The sequence below is a fragment of the Coenobita brevimanus genome, chromosome 59 (genome assembly GCF_032717465.1).
Source record: "Coenobita brevimanus isolate Jiangsu-jjx chromosome 59, ASM3271746v2, whole genome shotgun sequence".
NCBI lineage: Eukaryota > Metazoa > Arthropoda > Malacostraca > Decapoda > Coenobitidae > Coenobita > Coenobita brevimanus.
Genome location: NC_137012.1, coordinates 22632232 through 22659043, shown reverse-complemented (window position 1 = coordinate 22659043; position 26812 = coordinate 22632232). Strand labels below are relative to the sequence as shown.

General features: G+C 45.3%; 1 protein-coding gene across 2 annotated transcripts in view; it reads right to left on the bottom strand.

Annotated features, from left to right (window-relative positions):
• Fhos (Formin homology 2 domain containing) overlaps positions 1-26812 on the bottom strand; it is a 370832-nt gene that overhangs the window by 112063 nt on the left and 231957 nt on the right. For both annotated transcript variants that reach the window (XM_080274704.1, XM_080274705.1), the window contains one exon: positions 26459-26517. In XM_080274704.1, the coding sequence (XP_080130830.1) occupies positions 26459-26517 (59 nt within the window). The remainder of the gene's footprint in view (positions 1-26458; positions 26518-26812) is intronic.

The following is a 26812-nucleotide window of genomic DNA, read 5'->3' as shown; positions in this document are numbered from 1 at the left end:
CCTGAGGAGTACACAGGTAGACAGATCCAAGCTCAGCTTATTCATGGATCAGTAAGATTATTTCCTGAGGCATGTATCCAGGTAGCACCTACCTTTTACATTGGTTCAACAGTTGCAGCTGTCATGTCAGAACCTTTGTTTAACCTTATTATAGGTAACATACCTAGTTGCACTGTTGGTGTCGTTACTCAGACTATGGCTGCAGTAACACGAGCCATGGCCAAGGCTCCAAACTGTGTCACCCCACTGATCATTGCATCGCTGCAAGATCTGATTTGTAGTCAAGATGTTGTCCTGGAACAACAGTCTGACCTGACACTTACTGTTGTGAGGAAGAAACTAAAGGGTAATGTAATTAAGTATTCACAGGGAGGTCAAGCCAGGTTCCTTCCTAAACAAGGACTGCTGTACCATGAGTCACAAACACCTCAAAGCGAGGTTCGACTGTAGTTTGTCGTTCCCGCAAAGTATCGCCAAGCAGTGTTTGAACTGAGTCATTGTTCAGCATCAGTAGGCCACATGGGCAAAAAGAAAACCCAAGGCTGTATCCGTGCTGACTTTTTCTGGCCAGAAATGGGGCAGGAAATAGATAGGCTTGTGCATTCCTGCAATGTGTGTCAAAGTACCACCAATCAGGGACGTGTCCTTCCTGCCGCGTTTGAATCTACACCCATAACTTCTGAGTCATTTGAGAGACAGGGCAGTGGCAATGTGGGTGCAGACCTGTATGTCTTGCTCATTGGTTCCACAGGACACATTATGTCCAGAGCTTGTACATACATATGTACCGTAGGTTAAGGGGGAAGTTCGAGACCCACACAGAGGCAATCTGAAGCTGTGTCTGAATTACATTGCGGTGCATCTCAAATTGTGGGCATTTCTGAGGATTCTCAGAGAATACATGCTGTCCACATGAGCGTTCACACCCAAGCTGGGTGTTAAAATGTGACCTGCCCAAGTTTGCGTAGGGATTCTCAACTTACCGATATTAATCATAAGTGTGGAACTGTAAGGGTAAGTATGCTTTTAGGATGTCCAAGAGCGTAGGAACAAATACCACCGGACAGTACTTAGAATAGGAGCATATGCGCAGAGCCTTGAGTTAATGGTTACTACTCTTGCTTTCGACCTGTGATGGGCTATGGGTCACTGAGGGCCCTGTTAGTTAACTGGCACCCGTTGAGATCTTTTTAACATACCAGGAGTCGATGCTGCAGGGGGTGGATCAGCAGAAGTGATGCATGGTCTCGCAGATGAGAGGAGCTGGTGCCTGATTGACTGCTGTCTTCCTCAAAAGTGCCAGGCAAGGCTTTGGACCTCACCCCTTATAGCCACACTGTGTTTATGCGTTAACCAGGGAACACCTTGTTCTCTGGTTAAAAGAGATATGGATTTAAAGTAAACTACAGGCGTCCTAGGCGATTTATGCAATCCAGTGACTAGCATGTTTCCTGGTTAATAATCTACCCAATAAGAAAATAATGGCAACCTCGAATGTACAAAGCTTTGGCCATCAGCTGAATTTTCAGCTGAAGCGTACTTTTCACTGTGTATGTATTGACTACTGAGCAGAGGGTAACTGTAATTTAATACACATTGTTTGTCACACTGACACTATTGATGCTCCACTCTGATTGATTTCACAGGTACAGTTGGCAGGTGGAGCAGTTTTGCTGTGCAGGAACAGCGACTGGTGCAGCAGTTTTGCCGTGTGGGTCAGATGATTGTCTCTGCCACACACTGTTGCCTCTTCTCCTTTGCCCTCGTCGTCTCCATTTACTATTTGAAATACACACCCACCCTAGGATGGACCCACAGCCCCACACCCACCCCAGAAGGAGACCATGGAGGGGGAAGCAGAGAGAGAGTCAGGCCCGAGCGAGATGGGCCCAGGTGTACCATGGCCCTACGCCCCTCTTTCCCTCAACACAGCCAACAACAACTAAACAGTACTGGAGCACTACATCACAACCAGACCAAAACTCGCCAGGATCAGGGTGGGACTTGTCCACAGACGGTCCCAAGCAGCACCGCGGTATCGGACACTGTATGTACCGGGGAAGGGTCAGCCACTGTATGCCCTTCAGCTGTTGCCCCCTGCAGCACCAAGGTAGCACCCACAGTATGTTCTTCATCTGCCTCCTCCTTGGGGAACAGCACCACAGTATCAGCCACCGTACGTACCGGGAAAGGGTCAGCCACTGTATGCCCTTCAGCTGTTGTCCCTAGAGCCTGTGGAACCATGACATCGGCCACCGTACGCATCGGGGAAGGGTCGGCCACTGGACGCCCTTCATCTACAATCTCTGGGACTGCCCCTTCGGAGGAAGTCTCTGACTCGGCCCACCTGTCATCCAAAGGCCGAGCGGGATGCCCCTCTCACTCTCCTCACAGGTATAGTCCCCAGGAGGAGCTGCTGTTCGAGGAGTGGTGGCAGGCCCTATCCTGGGAGAGGGGATCCACACCCTATGGGTTGCCCCTGGACGACACCCGATGCTGACAGATGCCACCCGGAAAGGACGCTGCAGGCAGCTCCTGACGGTGGTCCGGCCCAGTGGTGACTGCAGCCCCCAGCCACCCAGAGACATCCCCAGAACCCTGGGGTGAGACCTCCCGAGCCTGTCCCACCGACGACCCTCCGCCAGGAGCAGGCGACGACAGGCGCGTCTGTTGTCTTTGTTCGGCCCCAGTCCTGAGGGCCACCTCCCAGGTTGAGGCCCCACCAGGAGAGGGCCTCCCTGTACACCAGACCACAGCCACCCCCGGGCTACCTCACCCCCTGCAGTGGTCCCATGCCCACTATGGGAGGGTACACCCGACGACCAGCCTCTCACACCTGGGCACCACTTATGATTAGCCTAGGTTTCAGCAGCCCAAGAAGCCCAGTAGTGCAATCCCAGTGTCACCATATGAACCAGGGACTGAAAGTGTCTGTGTTAAATGTCTTTCATACCTGTGGTACAGTGAAGGCTGACAGTGTCCATACTCAACATAGCGGCACCTCTAATGTACAGTGAGAAATGCCTAAGTCTAGAACTAACGAGTGATACACTAGGACTGTACGGCAAACACTGTTCAGACTGTGCCTACAACCACTGTGTATTGTCGATGAATAGTCCTGACCGACGGTGACTACACTTGCATATATTGTGTGCAGTAGTTGTTGTATACCAAAGCCTGACATTGTCCATATAACCTGTATTGTATATAATTGTTCTATATTGTAAGGAAATCAAATTAAGGCAATGTACGTGTAAGGGCAGTCTGCCAAGTTTTATGCCCTATTCCTCTTGTTATGTGTTCTAGTTCCAGTCTAGAAAGGAGGCCCCGCTCAGTAGCTAGTGTTCTTAGGATGAGATGTCGACCCTAAAACACACTGCATAACACTATTCATTCGTATTATATCATTTTACGCCTAGGTACAGTCACACTACAACTGTCACACCTACACCGTGTATCACATACACCATGCTAAATACCAGGATGGGGTATATGTGCAGGAGTAGGTGAGAATGAGAGGGTGAAGGAAGGAGTATGTATAGTTGTGAGTAAAAGATGGAAGAAGAGCATAAGACAGTATGGATCAGTTGGGTCAAGGACTGTGTGGGTAAAGTTGAAAGTTGGAATACAAATGTGGGCGATTGTGTGTGTGTATGCGCCAACGCAAGATCGTGATAGATGAGTGAGAGAAGAGTTCTGGACAAATGTAGAAGTGTGCATGGAAAAGTTTGGAAGGAATGAGAGAGTGTTTTTGATTGGTGATATGAATGGTAAAGTTGGGAATGCGAAGGTGGATGGAATAGTTGGTGAGTGGGGTGTGCCTCCTGAGATAGATGAGAATGGGAGTGCGTTAATGGACATTTGTGCTGGGAGGGGGATGGTGGTAGCCAATACCCTCTTCAGGCATAAAATGATCCACAGGTATACATGGCGAGTGATGAGAAGGGTGGGTGGTGAACTGAATGAAAGGAAGGCAATGATTGATTATGTGTGTGTGGATGAAAGGATGTGAAGATGTGTAATGGATGCAAGAGTTTATAGAGGCTGAGGGAGTGGACTTTCTGACCACTACTTGGTGGTGGCCAGAATCAAGGTCCAATTAGAATGGAGAAATAGAAGAAGGGAAAGACGAGAGGAAGGAGTAGTTGCAAGGAGAGTGGAAAGGTTACAAGAGGATGAGAAAAAGGCAGAGTATAAGAGAGAAGTGAAGGAACGATTGGGCAAATATGAATTGGAGCAGATGGGAGACGTGGAAGGTGTGTGTAGCATATTTACAGAAGAAATATGTGCAGCATGTGATGTGGTGCGTGGAAGGAAGAGAAGACGGAGGAGGGTGCAAGGAACAGCGTGGTGGACTGAAGAGGTGAAACAGGCTGTGGCACAAAAGAAGAAAGCATACAATGAATGGATGAGTAATAGGGGCGTGGAAGAAGTTGAGAGGCGGAAGAGAGAGTTATATGTAGAAAGAAAGAGAGAGGTGAAAAGATTAGTAAGAGAGAGTAAGAAGAGAGTGGATGAGGAATTTGGAAGGTATTTGAGTGTAAAGTGGAGGGACTGTAAGAAAATGTTCTGGAAAGAGATGAAAAGAGTAGGACAGGGTGGAAGTGAAGTTTGCAGGGGAGTGAAAGATAAAAATGGTAGATTACTAGTGGAGAAGGGAGAAAAAGTGAGCAGATGGAGAGAACACTTTAAGGAATTGTTGAACGTAGAGGATGGAAGTAATGCGAGTATAAGTGGCTGGGGAATGGCTGGGAGAAGGAGGGAGGTGAGAAGACAGGACGAAATCAGTAGGATAGAAGTTGTGGAAGCAATGAAGAAAGTTAAATCTGGGAAAGCCCCAGGAATTGATGGAGTGTGTGGTGAAATGCTGAACCATGGGGGAGAGATAGTAGTAGAATGGATGTGGAAGATGTGCAGATTAGCCTGGGAGGAAGGTAGAGTCCCGGAGGATTGGAAGTCAGGCATAATTATTCCCTTGTACAAAGGAAAAGGGGAAAAAGAAGTGTGTGGTAATCATAGGGGCATTTGTCTTCTTAGTATAATACGAAAAGTGTATGGTAGGATACTTATTGACAGAGTTAGAGAAAGAACAGAGAAATTAGTTGGAGAAGAACAGGGAGGCTTTAGGAAGGGAAGAGGTTGTGTAGATCAGATATTCATTCTTAGATCTTTAGTGGAAAAGTTTCTAGAGAAGAGAAAGAAGTTGTATGCGGCTTTCATGGATTTGGAGAAAGCATATGACAGGGTGGATAGACAAGGATTGTGGAAAGTGTTAAGAATATATGGAGTAGATGGGAAGTTGTTGAATGCTGTGAAGAGTATGTATGATGGTGCGAAGGCTGCAGTGCGTGTGGATGGTGAACTAAGTGAATTTTTCTCTTTGAAAGTTGGGTTCAAACAGGGATGTGTCATGTCTCCATGGTTGTTCAATCTGTACATGGATGGGGTAATAAAAGAGGTACAAGGTAGGGTAGTGGATGTTGGAGTGGCCCTGGTGAGAGAGGATAGTGTTTGGAAACTCCCTGTACTGTTGTTTGCAGATGATACTGTGTTGTTGAGTGAAGACGAAGGGGAGCTGCAAGGCTTGGTGGATGAGTTTGGGAGAGTGTGTAAGAAACAGAATCTGAAGGTCAGTGTAGGGAAGAGTAAAATGATGGTCTTTGAGAGAGGTGAAGTCAGTGAATGTACAGCGAGGTTGGATGGTGAGGAATTGGAAAATTTGAGTACGTTTAAGTACTTGGGTAGTGTGATGAGTAAGGATGGAGGTTTGGAGGGTGAAGTGCTTGAAAGGGTACACCAGGGAAGAAAGGTTGCTGGTTCTTTGAAAGCAGTGATAAGAAACAGGGAAGTGAGCATGGAAGTGAAAAAGTTACATGACAGTATTGTGATACCAACTCTAACGCACGGAAGTGAAGCTTGGATGTTGTTGGAAGGACACAAGTCAAGAGTGACAGCAGTGGAAATGAGTTATTTAAGAGGAGCCTGTGGAGTCACATGGAGAGATAGGCTGACGAATGAGGATATAAAGGAACGTTGTGGTGTTGATGTGGATGTGATAGGGAGCGTTATGAGGAACACACTGAGGTGGTTTGGCCATGTGGAGAGGATGGAGGGTGAAAGACTGACGAAGAGAGTGTATGTGAGTGAGGTGGAGGGGGGAAGAGGGGGGAGGAGGCCGAGGATGAGATGGAGGGATGGGGTGGAGAGGTATATGAGAGAGGGGGGTGTGAGTTAGGAGCAGGGCAGTGAAATGGCGGGGGACAGGGCGACTTGGAGGCGATTTGTTTGTGGCCACCCCAAACGGGATTGAGGCGTCTAGCAATAGATAGATAAATAGATAGACCAGGAATTGATGGAGTGTGTGGTGAAATGCTGAAGTATGGGGGAGAGATAGTAGTAGAATGAATGTGGAAGATGTGCAGATTGGCCTGGGAGGAAGGTAGAGTCCCGGAGGATTGGAAGTCTATCTCTATCTATCTATCTATAGCCCGATGCCCTAATCCCGCAAAGGGTGGCCGCAGACAAAACGCCTCCAAGTCACTCTGTCACCCACCATTTGACTCCCCTCCCCCCAACTCACCCCCCCCTCCCTCATATACCTCTCAACTCCATCCCTCCACCTCATCCTCGGTCTACCCCTCCCTCTCCCTCCCTCCACCTCACCTACATACACCCTCTTAGTCAGTCTTTCATTCTCCATCCTCTCCACATGTCCAAACCACCTCAGTGTATTTCTCCTAATCTTTTCAACCACATCCACATCTACCCCACAACGTTCCTTCACTTCTTCATTCGTCAACCTGTCCCTCCACGTCACTCCACATGCTCCTCTCAAGTAACTCATTTCCACTGCTCTCACTCTTGACTTGTTCCCTTCTTGCAAGGTCCACGCCTCGCTTCCATACGTCAGGGTAGGGATCACAATACCATCATGCAGTGACTTCTTAACTTCCATACTCACCTCCCTATTTCTCATCACTGCTTTCAGTGTACCAACAACCTTCCTTCCCTGCTGTACCCTTTCATTTACTTCATCCCCCAAAGTTCCATCCTTACTCATCACACTACCCAAGTACTTGAATGCACTCACATTCTCCATATCCTCACCATCCAACCTCACTGCACACTCTGTGACTTCATTCCTCTCAAACACCATAACTTTACTTTTGTTTACATTAACTTTCAGATTCCTCCTCCTACACACTGTCCCAAATTCATTCACCAAACCTTGCAACTCCCATTCATCTTCACTCAACAATACTGTATCATCAGCAAACAGCAACACCGGAAGCTTCCAAATCTCACCCTCATTCATTAGGGCCACCCCAACATCCACTGCCCTACCTTGAACCTCCTTTACAACCCCATCCATATATATATTAAACAGCCATGGAGACATTACACACCCCTGTTTCAGTCCCACATTGAGATCAAAGAACTCACTCAGCTCACCATCCACTCGCACCGTAGCCCTAGCTCCCTCATACATACTCTTCACAGCACTCAACAATTTCCCCTCCACTCCATATATTCTTAATACCTTCCACATACCTTGCCTATCTATCCTGTCATAAGCTTTCTCCAAGTCCATGAAGGCAGCATACACTTTCCTTCCCTTCTCTAGATACTTCTCCACTAAACATCTTAGAACAAATATCTGGTCTACACACCCTTTTCCCTTCCTAAATCCCCCTTGTTCTTCTCCAACTAGCTCCTCTGTCATATGCCTAACCCTATCAATGAGTATTCTACCATATATTTTACCAGTCACACTAAGAAGGCAAATACCCCTATGGTTACCACATACTTCTCTCTCCCCTTTTCCTTTGTACAGAGGAACAATTATACCTGATTTCCAGTCCTCTGGAACCCTTCCCTCTTCCCAAGCCAATCTACACAACTTCCATATCCACTCCACAACAATCTCACCCCCATACCTAAGCATTTCACCACACACTCCATCAATTCCTGGGGCATTTCCCAGCTTAATCTTCTTCATCGCTTCCACTACTTCCGACCTACTGATCTCTTCCTCCCTCCTCTCATCTCTTCTTCTCCTAGCCATTCCCCAACCACTTATACTCACACTGCTCTCACTCTCTACATTCAACAAATCCTCAAAGTGCTCCTTCCATCTCCTCACTTTCTCTCTCTTCTCCACCAGCAATCTATTATTCCTATCTTTCACTCCCCTACTATTTCCCCTTTCACACTGCCTTACTTTCTTTACCTCCATCCAAAACAATTTCTTACTCTCCCTCCATTTCACACTCAGATTCCTCCCAAACTCTTCATCCACTTTCTTCTTACTCTCCTTCACCAGTCTCTTAACCTCCCTTCTCCTGCTCACATATACCTCTCTCTTCTCTCTCTCATCTTCTCCCCTACCTCTACTCGCCAACCATTCACCATATGCCTTCTTCTTTTGTTCCACAGCTCGTTTCACCTCATCATTCCACCATGCTGTCCCTTGCACACCCTTGCATCTCCTCCTCACTCCACAAACCGCCTCACACGCTGCGCTTATCTCTTCCGTGAATATCTTACATACGTCTTCCACCCCTTCCATCTGCTCTAGCTCATACCTTCCCAATCTTTCTTCCACTATGCTCTTATACTCTGTCCTTTTCTCACTATCTTGCAATTTCTCCACTCTTCTCACAGGAGCTGCTTCCTCCTGTCTTCCCCTTCGCCTCCTCAACCACTTTCTTTGCAGCTCTACCTTGGCCATCACTAAGTGATGGTCCGAGACTCCATCAGGAGTAATTATAATTATTCCCTTGTACAAAAGAAAAGGGGAAAAAGAAGTGTGTGGTAATCATAGGGGCATTTGTCTTCTTAGTATAATACGAAAAGTGTATGGTAGGTTACTTATTGACAGAGTTAGAGAAAGAACAGAGAAATTAGTTGGAGAAGAACAGGGAGGCTTTAGGAAGGGAAGAGGTTGTGTAGATCAGATATTCATTCTTAGATCTTTAGTGGAAAAGTTTCTAGAGAAGGGAAAGAAGTTGTATGCGGCTTTCATGGATTTGGAGAAAGTATATGACAGGGTGGATAGACAAGGATTGTGGAAAGTGTTAAGAATATATGGAGTAGATGGAAAGTTGCTGAATGCTGTGAAGAGTATGTATGATGGTGCTAAAGCTGCAGTGCGTGTGGATGGTGAACTAAGTGAATTTTTCTCTTTGGAGGTTCAGTTGAAACAGGGATGTGTCATGTCTCCATGGTTGTTCAATCTGTTCATGGATGGGGCAATAAAAGAGGTACAAGGTAGGGTAGTGGATGCTGGAGTGGCCCTGGTGAGAGAGGATGGTGTTTGGAAACTCCCTGTACTGTTGTTTGCAGATGATACTGTGTTGTTCAGTGAAGACGAAGGGGAGCTGCAAGGCTTGGTGGATGAGTTTGGGACAGTGTGTAAGAAACGGAATCTAAAGGTGAATGTAGGGAAGAGTAAAGTGATGATCTTTGAGAGAGGTGAAGTCAGTGAATGTACAGTGCGGTTGGATGGTGAGGAATTGGAAAATGTGAGTACGTTTAGGTACTTGGATAGTGTGATGAGTAAGGATGGAGGTTTGGAGGGTGAAGTGCTTGAAAGGGTACAGCAGGGAAGAAAGGTTGCTGGTTCCTTGAAAGCAGTGATAAGAAACAGGGAAGTGAGCATGGAAGTGAAAAAGTTACTACATGATACCAACTCTAACGTACGATAGTGAAGCTTGGACATTGTTGGAAGGACACAAGTCAAGAGTGAGAGCAGTGGAAATGAGTTATTTAAGAGGAGCCTGTGGAGTCGCGTGGAGAGACAGGCTGACAAATGAGGATATAAAGGAGCGTTGTGGTGTGGATGTGGATGTGATAGGAAGCGTTATGAGGAACACACTGAGGTGGTTTGGCCACGTGGAGAGGATGGAGGGTGAAAGACTGACGAAGAGAGTGTATGTGAGTGAGGTGGAGGGGGGAAGAGGGAGGGGGTGGCCGAGGATGAGATGGAGGGATGGGGTGGAGAGGTATATGAGAGAGGGGGGTGTGAGTTGAGAGCATGGCAGTGAAATGGCGGGGGACAGGACGACGTGGAGGCAAATTGTTTGTGGCCACCCCAAACGGGATTGAGGCGTCTGGCAATAGATAGATAGATTGACAGAAGATAATTCTGTAGTTGTTTGAGAGCATGAGTGAGTGTATTTGCTTTGATATTTTGAATTTATTTAAGTTCCCTGGTAACATAAATGTATTTGTTGTAATTAATAAATTTTACAGTTCTTTTTGAGCTCGATTAAATTTAATAATCTTGTCTGATTTCTCCACATTGTGCTTGCTTTAATTTGCTACTCCGAGTTTGCACAAACTTCTTACATTAATCACGACTGGTAGTTAAGCCAGTTCTTTCCTGTTAATTCTTAAATCCGTTGTACCAGCCAGGAGTTAGCACAAGCAAGAATCTATTTATTATTATTAATATTAGTTATTGATTGTCAGGGGTAAGGGCACTTTCTCAGAGGCCAACAATATCAACTACTCAGCTTTTGTGAGTGATTAGTCTCCGCTGTGTACTGTTGAGAAAGTATATGAAATTTTCGTCTTTGGCGAATCGGTGAAGTAAGCCACCATAAAGTAAAAACTTACTACTTGATTTCATAAGTCAATTCCTTTGTGACAACTGACAATTAATTTGCAATTTATTCTTATTTCCACAACTCCCCTTGATAGGGGATAATTTAAACACTGTTATACTTCCTCCCTTCCCCCTCCTTCATGGAATGGATTATTCTCCCATCTTGTCAAATGCCTGGGGATGTTGGAAGCCATATTCTTCTGTTTTGCCAATTACTGTACAGTGAGCCCTCAAAATACGAAAGGAATAGGGACCAAAAAAAACTTTCGTAATCCGAAATTTTGTATATCGGAATGATTTTCCCCATTGAAATATACATATAAAAGGGGGGGATGCATTCCAGGATCCCATTGAACCCCCCACTTAAACTTTACCCCTCCTATTTAGAAGTATGAAATACACGTATACAGTACTATACTATTGTACAGACATTAAAAAAAAAAACATACAACTAATTACTGTAGTATTAGTACACTGTACAGTCAAATACAGACCTGTGCTTCGGCTGGAGATTCGTGTTGTTGATATGGTGCTAAGTCACATGGTGGGACCTTAATAATTTTCAACTTCCCCTCCAGAGTCAGAGTACAGTGTTGTTTCTTCTTGGCAGCTGGTTCCCTGGATGCTGAAGTTTATGCAGGGCGTTTGGGAGGCATGGCGAAAGTACGAAAACAGAAAGAACAGTGAAAAAACTGCGTAACATACGGTGAAGCTGAGAGGAGAGGACGGACATGACTCGACTGGGAAACATGCGAAAATGTGTTTACCAGAGAGGGGTTAGTACGGTACGTTTTCTTGCCGCAAGCAAGCGCGGCGCTGTGCAGCGCCACCATTTTGAATTTTTTGTATTTCATCTCGTATCACTTCGTACCATCAAGACAGATCCTTTCGTATTGTGGAATTTGTCCTACATTCATCACTTTCATACCATTGGAAAATCGTACTTCTAATTTTCGTATTTCAAGGATTCACTGTATATCATTTTTACTCTAACCTGGGCTAAAACTGCCACCTCTCCATCTTCAATGCTGACTCGTGGCAAAAGATAAGCACTAGATTATGATGCTAGTCACATTGAAGTGCTATGGAAAGGATATAGGGCCCCAGCATTGTCTTTTTATGCCACAGAGCAACGTGAAAAACCTCGCATGTATTATGATGAGGAAGTTGGATTTTGTATGGTATAATGCAATTGTAATGCAGCGTGTTCTGAGTCCTGAGTTCTTGGGTACAGACACGGTGCAGACCTGGGTTCTTTGCTCCTGACTGGGCCAATACAAGCAAGGAGAGGAAAAACACAAACACCACTGGTCAAAAGGCACACTTATATATTATCTAAAGACACTTGATGTAGTGCTGCCTACTTCTTCCTTAGCCTTTATCATTCTTTTTCAGTGCCTGCCCTCCTCTCTTCCTATTTCTCCCATCTTTCCTGTCACTACTTAATGCTTTTCTTTCCATTACAGGTGGCTTTACATTGAGTGACAAGCCAAATGGTTTCCTGTAAGCCAAGAAACCATTTACAACGCTGGGTGGTAACCATATAACCAAACCATACGTGCTCCCTGTGTCAAGTGGGTTTGTGGAGGGTTAGTGCCTCTCCCTGTAAAACAAGTAACTCAGAGTCAAATGGCCACCCTGTACAGGATTATGGCATCTGGCAATAGATAGATAGATAGACAAATACACACACCATTCTATGAGCAAAACTGAGAAACTTACAGTGACTTAAAATAATGTGTGCAACAATCACTTTCCACCTAGTTCAGTAAGTCTGACCTGTACATGGAATTACACCTTCCTGAGGTAGGGTTATGTCCACACAGTGTCACGGACAATATTTCACAAATATGTCAGGTACATCATATTCAACACACATAGACAGCATAGTACAGTATACCCAGTATGACAGGCGCGTGACATGGATGACAACATATATTCAGGCCCTTAAGTCTAGGTATTCGCGTGACATAGACGAGGTCCTAGCTAGTACAATGCCGGTATATCCGCGTGACATGGATAATACCCTAGCTAATCTTAGGCTATGTACGCATCACATAGGATGAGAGTATATAATGTCCCGCACTTGACTGAAGGGGGGGAGAGGGGGATATTAGAGAGTCCAGGGTGGGTTTATTCATGTGGGGACGGGGACTGGGGAGGGGAGGGGGAGAACACTGGGGGAGGAACACACTGACATATGTTGTCCTGTGGGGGTGACACTGGGGGGAGGGTTGTCATTGTCAGGGAACCGACCCGTGGGTGGGTGTCGAGCACTCCGTGCGCAAGATCACAGGTAGTAGAGTTCACTATGGCACACTGGGAGGGGGGGGGGTAACACCGCAGCTGCCGGGGGGGAAGGAGAGAGGGGGATAGAGCACTGGGGAGGGTTGGGCATCACTGGGGCAAGGCACTGCGGGCACAAGGGAGGAGTCACAGGGGTTTGTTCACTGGGGGAGGGGTCCAACAGCATTGGGGAAGTGTACAATCATAGGATCTGGTACTCTCGATTCTGACAGAGGGGAGGACACAGCCCACTAGGCAGAAGGTCCTATGCCAGGAACTTGAGATGGGGGCAGGACGTGGGAGGTGGGCCGTCCAACGAGTAGTACAGGGGAGGGTGGTCTGTGAGGTTGCCACTAGTCCTGGAGGAGTGGGCGGGTGGTGTGTTGGGCGACTTCCTTGCCGCTATAGCCCAGCAGGAGGCAGGGTTCTCTGGGCTAGGGCCGAAGAGGGCCAGGAAACGCACTGCTCGACGCTGACCCTTAGTCATCATCGGGGTCCTGGGGGACGACCTGGGGAGGGCCGGGCCTAGGGTCAGCCGGGGGGAGGGTGGTACCCTGGCTGAGTTGTCGTCACATCCGGCAGGGGCAGCCATCAGGGAGGGATTGTGGCCACCTGTGCCAAGGGAGGTCTGCTGACTCTGGGAACTGCGGTATCGTCTGCAGGAGGAGGCCGTCAGGGCTGGACTGTGGCCTCTCGTCCTGAAGGAGTCCATCAGCACCTAGGGGGGTGGGGCTGCAAGGACCGGACACCTGGCCTCGGGGACGTCTCACCTGGTCTGGTCTCGGGTGAGCTGCCTGTAGGGAAGCAGTCCAACCCTCTCGAGAAGAGAGACGGGGAGAGGGGCGCCTCACTCCACCACAGGAGGGGTGGGCGGAGCAAGAGGTGTTTCCCTCTGTAGGAGCTTGGGGACTAGCGGAGGGAGGACGGCTGAGGGCTGGCCCTCCTACTTGGCGGGCCCGTGAGGCCCCGCCAAAATTCCGGTCCGGGGTGTGTGGGGGAGGTCTGGGGGACGTTCCCTCCATCAAGCAGCCCCGTTGGGCACTGTCTGTGCTCCTACGAGAGACAGGGGTGTGGGAGGAGTCGTGGGAGACTTTCCTGGACACCGCCGGCGCTGGCAGCTGGAAGTGGGCACCCGTCGGGCTCTCCTGGGAACAGCCACGGCTCCGGCGGAGTCTGCACTCCTGCCGTAGGGCCTGGGACTCCTGCCCCAGTGACGTCGGGAGGAAGTCGTCGGGCGTACTCTCTCAGCTTATGCCACAGCTCCAGCAGTGTGTCCCCTCCTTCCGTCGGGGCTTAGAGATTCCCGTCCCTGCGACGTCAGGAGGAAGAGGTCGGGCGAACTCTCAGCTTACTAAGGTTGGGTTTAATAACTAAGCAAAGTAGCCTACAAGATCAAAACATTATTAACCGGTATTGATCAGTCTGTAGTACTCCGCTGGGGAAAAGAATTCTGTACTTACATCGCCCAAATCACTGTTGTCCCTGTCATCTTAAACGGTGGGGGAAGTGAACCCACATGAAAATAAAAACCCACATAGCAGCAAACTTAGAGCTAACATTAGGATGGTAGTTAGCTGATGGTTTGGTTACATTTAACGGTGTGTGGACATTACATAAACAACGAATGTATACCAGAGTTTTGGTGGATTACAGGCAACCATAAGCTAATAGCTGGATAGTAGTTAGACCATGGTTTGGTTAGATTTAACGGTGTGATGTTATTATAAAACATGAGTTTTTACTGGGGTTTCTGTGGAACAAACCTCAAGCAAATGCATAGATTGTGGTTACCCCATGGTGTGGTTAAATTTAAGTGTTGAGATGTTACATATAAATCTGTAGCAGTTTTGTGGACTTGGACAAAATATCAGGGCAAAGTTGGGATACCTTTCATAGTAAGCCTCTGATAATATACGAGTGAATATCCGCATGTTCTGTACCATAACATGCATCAGTCGCCCACATCCAGAAGTTTTCAGTCAGCGATAATGCACATATTCTTCCTTATATCTTTACAAGATGAAACCTATTATGTAAAATTGTTACAGAAAACAAGAAATAAATGAAAAAGTACCGGTATATTTCAAAACTGCAGGAAGCAGTTCGTTAATTACGATAATAGAAAATCCTAGGCGGAACTAATTGAAATTTCAGAACTATCGCTCAGGGACAGTCAGGAATAACTTGCCGAGTTCATATCTAATATGGTAAAACGCAGTAATTTTTTAGTAGTGTAATACTAAGAAGAAAAGCGCTTAAATAATCAATTAAAATCAGTGATTGTTGTTTATAAAATAATTTCCCTTACAATACTAAGGAATAATTTAAACTCATTTCCGTTTTTGTTGTCTTCATGGACGGCGACAGAAAACGGGAATTCGGCCTAAGTTATATAGTACAGTAGGTTATTTTAAATGGTTCGATCAACATGCACGGAAGGAAACAGCTTTTACTCAAAAGATATGCAGTTATTACAAAGCATCTTGCCAGTTTTTCATAAAGAAAATTCTCTTGAAGTTTCAAGATAAGCCAGAGAACTATCAATGAATGAAAAATAGGGAAAACCTCGAAAATTTGCCGAGAGTCAGAACTCCTTGGAGAATGACGAACCTATGTCAGCCTAGAATCCTCAGTGTCTAACCAATGGGGATCTTTCAGAGCGTCGTCTGCCACCAACTTTGGTCCTACGGCAACTCTTTCCCAGTTACCACGCGTGTAATATTTGTGGATTCTTTTTACTCCTTTGTCGAACTGTGAGATATAGTAATGGCATATATCATTGAAAAGAGTAAAATACTACTTAGAAAACTCATAACCAAAATGAATGATCTTTTTAATTTGTGCAATTTCATGAATTACGATGGTAGACTCGCTTCCTAAATGTTGGTACATCACAAATTCTCTTTGCATAAATGCTATTTTGGTTGTTGGTAAAATGCCCGCCGAGACCGCCACAGGACCTCCCACCTCACCACCCCCCACACCACCGCCGAGCCGCCAACCCACCACCACCCCAGGAGGACACACAAGTGAGGTTAGTGACCTCGAGCAAGAGGGTCATCGGGACATCCCGGCCCTGAGCCCCTATTCCTCGCAAGTGCCCCAACCCCAGGCGTTCAGACAACCTGAACTACTGTGCGGGCGGGGTAGTGACCGTCAGACCAGGGGTGGGACTGAAAAGAGGTCAGTCCCAAGTAGCACCGTCTTGACGGTCTTGCTACACCCTCTAGGGCAGGAAGAGGCCCAAGGGCAGGAAGAGGCCCAAGGCTACGGCCTTAAAAGAGAGATAGACACAGGCTACGGCCTGACAAAGTGTGTAAAGGGGAAGGTGACCCCAGGCTCCGGCCTTAACACGCTGAGGAGAGAGAGTTGCCTGTGTGCATCCCTCTCCAGTTGTACTTTGGCTACGGCCAGAATACGGTCCAGGGTAGATAGACCCTGCTACCGTACGTGTAGCGCCACCCAATTCCGGAAGCGGCGACTCGGGGCCGGCCTCTCGCCGGAGCAGACAGGTGATCCCGTTTCTCCGCTAGTCGTTTCCCGTACGGGCGGACACTCAGTTACGACTGGGGCACGTACCAGGGTGGAGAATTCCCTGACGGTAGGATCTGTCCGTATTGGAGAGAGTGCGGTCCTCGCGCCCCTCACTCCGGCTTGTTCCCTACTGCGGGAGGAACACCGCGCTGACGGCCGCTTGCCTCGGCGAAAGGGCGACCCCGATCACCCTACTGGTGTCCCTCGCACGCCGGACAAGTTCACGGCACCAGCCAAAGTCCATACTAGGGGAAGTGGAGCCCCATCTCAGCCCAACGAACACACTCAGGGAACCACGGAGAGCGTGAGTCCCCCTCAAGCCTCTTTCCCTCCGGGGAGCCCTTCGTCGCCATCCAGGCTTCTTGGCCAAGCGGAGGCGTTAGAGTGGTGGCAAGGCCCGATTGCGGAGTTACCGCCCACACCCGGACGCTCCTTAGCACTGTTGGAGCCCTACAGGAGTCGCTGCCACAGCCCAGCCCTGACGGCGCCTCTCCCCCTGAGCAACTGCAGACCCCGGACGCCCAGGCCTTCCATCACGGTCCCCGACGACGGCGACCTAGGCTCCCTCACGCCCCGGCAGAAGAAGAAGCAGGCCCGAATCCTCCGCCTGTTCGGTCCTAGTCCCGAGGGCCCCCGATCAGGTCGAGGCCCCCAGACTACGAGGCCTCCCTGTACCCCACCAGCGCGGCCCTAGGAAGGAGCCGCCCCTCAGGTCGAGGCCCTAAACAAGGGAGCCTCCCTGACAGTAAGTACTAGTGACCCAACTACCAAAGAAACACGGGTAGAACAGTGAAAGTGACAGTGACCCCTAATACAGTGACAGTGATCCAATGCACAGTGGCAGTGACCAATAAAAGTTATGTTAAACAGTGATATCAGAGTAAGTCGTGCTTGAACATTAAACAGTTCAGTTCCCCCTCTCAGAAAGGAAGCGGGGAGTTTTCTGTGGAGTCGAGGGTAGGTGTGTGAGCGAGCCGAAAGGCTAGTGAAGTGCTTCCCTGTGACTAGGTGACGGTGTCGGATGTCGCCACACGCACCCTACCTTTGTTATAGTATCATATCCCCCACAGACTCCCAATCACAGTGAATATAAGTGAGTCTCCTCCGTTTATTATTATCCACCAGTGACACGACCCGTGCTCCCGATTGACCATCGCAGTGAAGTGATATCTCTCCTCAATAATAGTCACCCATATCCCCGACTGCCCTGTGCCCTGTGCAAAAGTAGATTGGATCCAATTATAAGTGTATTATTGTATCTCTGTGTTATTGTGTATCAAATATTGTGTATGTAGCACTGTAAGGGATAGAATTTAAGCAATAGATGTGATTTGGTGTACTGTCTCTTTTTATGCCCTGTTCCTTTGTTAGTGCATTACATCCGGTCTAGCCAAAGGACCCGTCCCAGTGCTCGTGTTTTTACGACGAGAAGTCGCCTTAAAAACACAGCATTACAGTTGGATATTGTAGCTGATCCCGCACATATATGAAGTCACGATCACTATTCATTCTTAACACCGATTTTCGACATGAGTCATTGTCTTACCTGAAATTTATTAGTTCGTAAATTTTACCTCTTAACATTTCTCCGATACAAGCGCATGTGCACCAGAGGGGCAGTCCCGGATTTGAGGAAAGACCACTGAGAGTGTTTACAAAAACAAACGAAGGCTAATCATGGTTGGAGAAGAATAAAAATGTGCTTGGCGAAGGGTCTTAATGTGCTGCTACCTAAGGTGTACAGGAAACCATTTGGTTTGTCACTCAGTGTAAAGTCACCAATAGACAGAGGAAGAGGAAAGAATGAAGGAAAGATAAATAGAGGAGGGAGTGTAAAGTCACCCGTAGACAAAAGGACAAGGACGAGGAAGGAATGAAGTAAAGAACGACAGGAGGGAAAGAAGGAAGGAGGAAAGGAAAGGATAGACACCCGACAGCAGCACTACATGCTGTAATTTAATAAATGTTGAATGTTGTTTTCTGTGATAATTGTTTTCTTATCCATTTTTTTTTTTTTATATAAACTTACCATTGTGACTACACAATTATTTTACAGTTGCTACGGTTTCTACATTTCTTATTCCTAGTTACCTGTTACCCTGTAAGTGAATACTCCCAAGAAAATACACATGCAGACCGGAACAAACTGCCTTCCTGGTGGCATGTGTAATATATAGTAGACAGAAGTCGTACCAAGTCTCAAGTGCCATTCAGAATCGTGTATGTTCCTATGTTCCTTCAATTTTTGGAAGGGATGGTAAAACAAGTCATAAAACATGTATCAAATGATGATCAGGTAAGCCTCTGAAAGAGAAAGTGATGTCAGAAGCCTTTTTCAGTCCGATGATATACAGTTTTATTCTTGCTGCCGAAAGATTTTGCCATTTAGAATACTCATACAGAAAGGGATTAATGAGGCTGTATCATCCAGTTCAGTCTCTCCTGAGCTGAACAAAGTCGTCGGAATAAGAATAAAATGAATTCCGTCCTCATAGTAATCACGCTCAGGTAGCTGCACTAGGCTAACTTGTAATTGTCTTTTTTTTTATCCTCATTGTATAAATCAAGGCACATCATAAGAATCATGCAAATACTGGACTTCACAACCTAGGTTAATCGCCATAATAGTCTAGTAAATGAACCGTATCCACATCCGCCCTCACCGAGGGCTAGCGAAAAGTGAGCATGTCTAATCCCGCCATGGGGACGGTCGCCTATGACGTATGGAAACAATGTCAAGTGGCGGTATTTCGTAAATATTAAATTTCAGAACACTAAGGCAATGACAAGCTACAAGAAAGCACTAGTCTTACTAAAAAAGACGATACGAATGTAGATATGAAAGGCAATTGCACTGAACGCATCAGTAACACAACGAAATGACTGTACTGTATGTAAGGAATTGCCGGATGGAAGCCCAATGTACGCATATGCATAATGGCCAGTCAAAAGTATCCATTCATGTTTTATCAACGAGTATTTTAGTGACTTTAATGGTTTATAGTGTTGCTAACTCTTATAAGTTTATCCAGACATATAGAATAGTCACAATAGTTATGTTACTTTTCCAGGTCTAGGACCGAAATAGGGCTCACCAGCTAGGTAGCAGACGACACCTGAAAGCAAATGCAGATGTTCATAAACTAATAACTGAGTTCAAAACTTTCAAATCAGCATTTTCAGTTAAACAGGACACAAGTTTATTTAAAAAGAATACTAGAGATTAACAGAGCAGAAAGTATGTGCTTTTGCATTGCAAGAGTATAAAGCTCTGGTCCTCTTCACTGCCTGTAAGTGTATAAGAAAAAGGTAAAATCTCACATCTTCTTGCATCTTGAAATAATTCTACGTGAATTAGGAATAAAGTCGCAAATTATCATAAGCGAGGGGAAGGCAAGGAATAAAAGGCAGAATGGTTTTGCAGCTACCGCAGGTAGGGTATCATAACTAAGAAAAACTTCATTGTTGCAGCATCCTTACTGTTGCTGTATCATCAGCATAGCATTCGAAAATAAGGTAGCGAATTGCAGTCACCTGAGTTTTAACTTAACTGGTCTTCGAAACTAAAGCATCTGTATTTGAAATCCTGGGAAGCAAATAAATCAGGAACATGGGGTTATGTTGCGCGCCACGCGCGGAGTATTACATTCATTCAAATCGGGAGAAGTATCTGTGTGTTAACTTTTGATATATTGCTACCTCATGGTATTCGTTTTACATAATTCTTAGCGTGATATAATGTAAATATTTTATTTTATATGACGTAATGGAGGCAAAGAAGTTTTACCACATAATCACTAAGTTTTCACTGAACGTATATCAGTGCAGAGTGACCGAAGCAATCTGAATCTCTGCCATCACTTCTTGGGGCGACTGTACACCCAAAATCCAGTTTGGCTTGTAACTTATAAAGCAATTTTGGCTTCATATAAAACCCACGACAATGCACAGCTCACTTGATGGTGCGATTGGTAATGTTCGGGTTGTGAAAGATGGTGGGGTACGCTGTGGTTTGTCACTGACTTCCCCCCCCCCCCACTACCAGAGGCAGCTAGCCTCGGGCTCCTACAATCGGGAGTGGGTAAAATTTGACTTGGCAGTCCGAAAAAATGGAAATATGGTTTATTACTAAGTTTATCGCAAGTTCCATCCCGGCTTGTGGGCGGTTCGTCTATCAACAATGAACTACTAAAAAACAAAAAATCCTACACGTTTCAACGTTCAATGAAAACCACAGACCAACGTTACCCCTAGTTCACTGGCAAGGTTAACCAAACATATTCTACTATGGGGGAAGGCTTTTCGGGGTATCAGAATGATCCCCTGTGTAAGGAAACACACACCCACACACACCGTTAGCTGGTGCAGTGGTAACGTTCTCGCTTGCCAACTGGTGGACGGGAGTTCGCGCCTCGCTCAGGTTGCGAAAAGTTTTACTGATGAAGTGGGTGGTTACTGTCCCCCTTGAGCAAGGGGATGTGTGTGTGTGTGTGTGTGTGTGAAGGTCACAGCCTTGCCCTTAGATCGGACTATATGAGCTCTCAGCTCCCTTCCGGGAGGGTAAAAGCTGACGATCACGACCATCAAGTGATAATGACCAACCCGGAGAAAGAGACAAGGACCTAGGAGTAATTATCAATAACAGACTATCTCCAGATGACCAGATCAGTGAGAAGGTGCGCAACATGTATACACTGCTTGCTAATATGAGAATAGCATTCACATATGTAAATGAAGACATGCTGAGAAAGATAATACCATCAATGATCAGACCATCCCTGGAATATGCATCAGTAGTATGGAATCTTTATCTCAAAAAACACATAGATAAGACTGAAAACGTACAAAGGGCAGCTACAAGATGGACGCCAAGCTCAAGAGATCTAAGCTACGAAGATTAGAAAAATTTAATCTATCAACACTACAGGAGAGAAGGAAAACAGGAGACATGATTATGCTATATCAATGCATCTCAGGGGAAGAGAAAAACAGACATAAATGAATATATAACCTATGGGGAAGCATCAGCAAGAGGACACTGAAAAAAAAAAAAAAAAAGTGATAAAAATGTAAGGAAATTCAATTTCCCAAATAGGGCAATTGATCAGTGGAATGCACTACCTAATGAAGTAGTGTGTGCCAAAACTATTCACAAATTTAAGGATATGTATGATAAAAATGGTTTAATGCACGGGACAGCACAGTTTGACTCATTCCTGTAACGATACAATTGGGTAAGAACACACACACACACACACCGCTGGTGCAGTGGTAACGTTCTCGCTTGCCAACTGGTGGACGGGAGTTCGCGCCTCGCTCAGGTAGCGAAAAGTTTCACTGACGAAGTGGGTGGTTACTGTCCCCCTTAAGCAAGGGGACGGGTGTGTGCGTGTGTGAAGGTCACAGCCTTGCTCTTAGATCGGACTTTATGAGCTCTCAGCTCCCTTCCGGGAGTGTAAAAGCTGACCATCACGACCATCAAGTGATCCTGACCGACCCGGTGAATTACACACACACACATTATATATATGTATGTGTGTGTGTGTCTCATTATCACCCATTACAAGTCCACTGCTGAACAAAGGGCTCCCCCAACTTTAAAATTCCTTGACTGACCCAATGTCTGCCATGTTTTCCCTGCAAATTTCTCTAGCTCATCTCTCCACCTCCTGTCTGGCCTTTTTCTGCTACGTTTACAATCTCTTGGTGTCCAGTTAGTCAGCCTCTTGCTTCATCGGTTATCCCTTATTCTTGCTATATGACCTGCCCACTTACATTTGTTGTGTGTGTGTGTGTGTGTGTGTGTGTGTATATATATATATATATATATATATATATATATATATATATATATATATATATATATATATATATATAATCATCCAACCCTATGTCGCCCCATAACGAGCGAAGGAACCCGAGGCTAGGCAAGTTAGTCCTGACATTTAAGATGAGAGTGACCTGCCTCATTCATCCTTGAGTGGAAATACGTGAGCAATAAACCCCAATCACCCCTTGGATATAAACCTACACAGGCTCAATCCGACTGGAGCACCTTAATTATCCACTGAACCACCAGGCGCCATAATTTGGTATATGGTTACCACCCAGCATAGTAATGGTTTCCTGGTGTACACAGGAAACAATTTGGCTTGTCACTCGGTGTACAGCCACCCATAGGCTGAAGAAAGAGGAAACAATGAAGAAAAGAAAGACAGAAGAGGGAGTGTAAAGTCACTTGTAGGCAGAGGAATGAGGAAAGAATGAAGGAAAGAAAGGCAGAGGAGGAAAGATGGAACAGAGGAAAGGGCAGACACCAAAGAAGCACTACATCGATTTCCAGTCACGCTCGTCGGCAGAGAAATGGGAGAAATGGCGTTCCCCCGAGCTAAACCCTGTATTGGATCACATAGCCCCGCTAGGTTACAGAAGCTCGCTACCACTCCCGGCACGGCGTCCTGGGCAAGGCTCGAACTCGCAATCCCCCGAATACGAGCTTGATGCTCTACCACTGAGCCACCGCGCCTCCCCCGTCAGCGGAAAACTGAAGATGCGGCCTTATATTTTACCAATATCCGTGGCCTTAGCACCAACCTAAATTCAGTTCATTTCTTCCTACAGTCCAAATCCCCTCTGGCTTTATACCTCACAGAACCACAAATCTCACCCTCCACAGAAATATCCCCATTTTGTTTTCCTGGCTACCATCTCCTCACAAATTTCCATAACAAGGATGGCACCTGTTTTTATATCAAATCTCAATATGCGGTTGACTCTTTTTTAAACTTCACTTCATCCAGTTTTAATTACTCACTGTATAAACTAAATTGTCTAAATATTACCAAATATATCTCTGTAGTCTATCATTATTGTCTAAATATTACCAAATATATCTCTGTAGTCTATCATTCTCCCATTGCTTCTTCAGAACCCAGTGTATCTGACTCCATATCCACACAGCTGAGTAGCTTTAACCTTGCCCTCTGCACCGAAATTACCATACATAATGGTAAATGGTTATTGCACTCTGCCAGGACTGACGATGCTGGTCTACAGTGTAAGCTGTTTACAGAATCGTTTAATCTCACGCAGCTGGTAAAGCAACCAACCAGAATACCAGATAACCCTAACCACAATGCCCATCTCGTGGATCTATTCCTGACAAATAATCCAGATCAATACAGGATAGAGGTATTGTCACCACTTGGTTCCTCTGACCACAATCTCATCTAAGCCTCATTAGTTAGCCTCCCCAAACCTCCCCGTTCTGAACCTGTCAGGGTGACCCGATGGCACTTTGATAGGGCAAACTAGGATGGATTTAGAAATTATCTTGCTGACATTCCATGGCAGTCTTTCTTCTCTAGTGATGCAAATGCTACCCAGTCCCACATTTGCGACTTAACACTAGCTGGTATGGATTTATTCATACCAAGTCAACAGTTCATTAAAAGATCGAACTCTCCAAAATGCTTTGATAACAACTGTGCCAGAGCAACAGCCCAAAAGTCATTAGCATATAACTCTTACTTAAAATAAAAAACATCTGAATCACTCTCTCAATTTAAAATTGCTAGAAACCATGTAAAAGCTGTAATAAATCTTGCTAAATCAAACTCTCTTCAAAATTAAGCATCAAAACTACTTAACAACCCTAATGACAATAGAATATTCTGGTCAACTCTCAATTCTTTCAAAAACAACTTTAAGACATCATCCATTCCCCCACTAAAATCTTCAGATGGCAACATTACAAATGACCTGCGTGGGAAAGCAGATCTCTTTGCCAGAACATTTGCCAGAAATTCTATCACAGAGGAAGTCAGCCAGAACGTCCCAATACTAGAACTTGACTCTCCCGAAATTGTTCCACTTAAAATTCAGACAAGACACGTAAAATCCATCCTAAACAATTTACCTACCAACAAAGCTCCAGGACCAGACGGAATTCCTCCAACTGTTCTGAAGAAGTGTTCCCTAGAACTTGCCTCTGTTCTAGCTAAATTATTCAGACTATGCATACGTACTTCTTCATTCCCTAATTCGTGGAAAGAAGCCAATATCCACCCAATTCCAAAGAAAGGAAGTTCCTCTGACCCCTCTGATTACAGACCAATAGCTGTCACATCTTCTCTTGGTAAAGTATTTGAAATTTTGATTAATAAGCACACAGTTCAACATCTTAAATCCAATAACTTAATTAGTAACAGACAATATGGTTTTCGCCACGAAAAATCTACCATTGACATACTCAATCTCCTGACTCATACCATTCATCAGTCAATTGACCTACATGGAGAAACTCATGCAGTAGCCCTTGATATTTCTAAAGCTTTCGACAGAGTATGGCACCATTCCCTGCTGTCCAAACTCCCTTGCTATGGACTAATGTCTTTTGTTCCTCTGCTTTCCTCATATCTCAGTGACAGAAAAAAAGAGTAAAGGCTGATGATGTATATTCCAATTTCCACTCAATTAATGCTGGCGTGCCACAGGGATCAGTTCTGGTGCCAACCCTGTTCCTGGTTCATATTAATTATCTCTGCCACCCACACTCCCATCCATTCATCTGCAGATGACTCAACACTTCACAGTTCATTCACACTCAGACACCCATTTACAAAGTCTAATATCTCTCATTCTCAACCCAGTACAGCCATCTCCAGAAATCAAGACTTATCTGCGATCAATGAATGAGGACAAAACAACCTCATCTCATTTAATGCTAGTAAAACCAAATATATACAATTTACTAATAGACAGCTATTACCAGATTCGTATATTACCTTCAGTGCTACTAATATTCCCGTCTCCAGAAGTATTGAAATTCTCGGTGTCTCACTTAACAATGCCCTCAGCTGGACCTCTCATATCAGGTCACTTGCTAAAACCGCCTCAAGGAATCTTGGATTATTGTACAGTGTCCGTAACTTCTTCACTGACGAGCAGTTAGCTATAATTTATAAGAGTCATGTGTGCTCTCAGCCTGAATATTGCTCACCCTTGTGGACTGGATGTTGAGAGGTTGCATTAAAACAACTAGACAAAATTCAGAACAAAGCTGCAGGAATTATTAATAACCCTACTATTATTAATAAACTACCTCCCTTACAAGTAAGAAGAAATGTTGCCTCCCTTGCATTATTTGACAGGTATTTTTATGGCAAATGCTTAGACGAAGGTGCATCCATTGTGCCACCTCTCCATGCCTTCCCTCGCGCTACACGGGCATCTGGCAGCGCTCATGACTGGAATGTCACTCAGCCATACTGCAGTACTTCTGCTTTTCAGAATTCTTTCATTCCCCGTACTGCAGCTCTCTGGAACTCGCTTCCCCAGAGTTGTTTCCCTCCAACCTTCAACCTACAGCAGTTCAAGTCCAACTGTTACAGATATTTTATGAATGGAGGACACCAGTAATCTGGTGTATGGATTATTATTTTTTCTTTTACTCATTTGCCTTTCGTTCCTCTGTTCTGTTATTAATATATATATATATATATATATATATATATATATATATATATATATATATATATATATATATATATATATATATATATATATACATACTTACTGTACACACACACACACACACACACACACACACACACCTCACGTGTGTGACTGCAAATTATTGTCTATACGCAATGTTAAGGAACAAAGAACATGACAGCCTAAATACTGAAAGGACTCCAATGCTTCCAGCGCTGTTTTAGGACCGTGTCGTAAGTACCTTTGGACACTACGTAACACCTCTTCAACAGGGTTATATTTTGCACCTTTTGTGTACGGCCTAAACTTGTTTTAATATCAACAAAACTTGTATCAGTACCATAGAAAACACTACTGTAATATGCAAAATAAGCTGATTTGGAAGATGTGTTACGGAATCAGCAAAAGCCACTTACAGAACGACCCTTAATGTTAATCCCTTATTACAGTTCACCATTCAAGACAGAGGGATGTCAGTTTTGGCCAAGTTACAGTGCACAGAGTATAACGTACGAAAAAAAAAAATCAACTGACCTATGATTGCGTGCACACGGACGGAGAGCTGAGTGCGCAGGATTATGGCGTTCTTCTTGCTGTGGGGGAGAAAATACACCGGTTAGATAATCATAATGATAAGAATAATAATAATGATTAATAAAAAATAATATAAGCAATAATAATAATAATAATAATGAGAGAATACAATAATAATAACAATAATATCAAAATTTATTTCGTCCACAGTAAATACAGTATATACAACAGAAATACGAGAGAGAGAGAGAGAGAGAGAGAGAGAGAGAGAGAGAGAGAGAGAATCCTTAACCCTTGCAGCCTAAAGTATCTCCTAGGCCGAGTATAACAGTTTGGCGTGATTTAACGTGATAT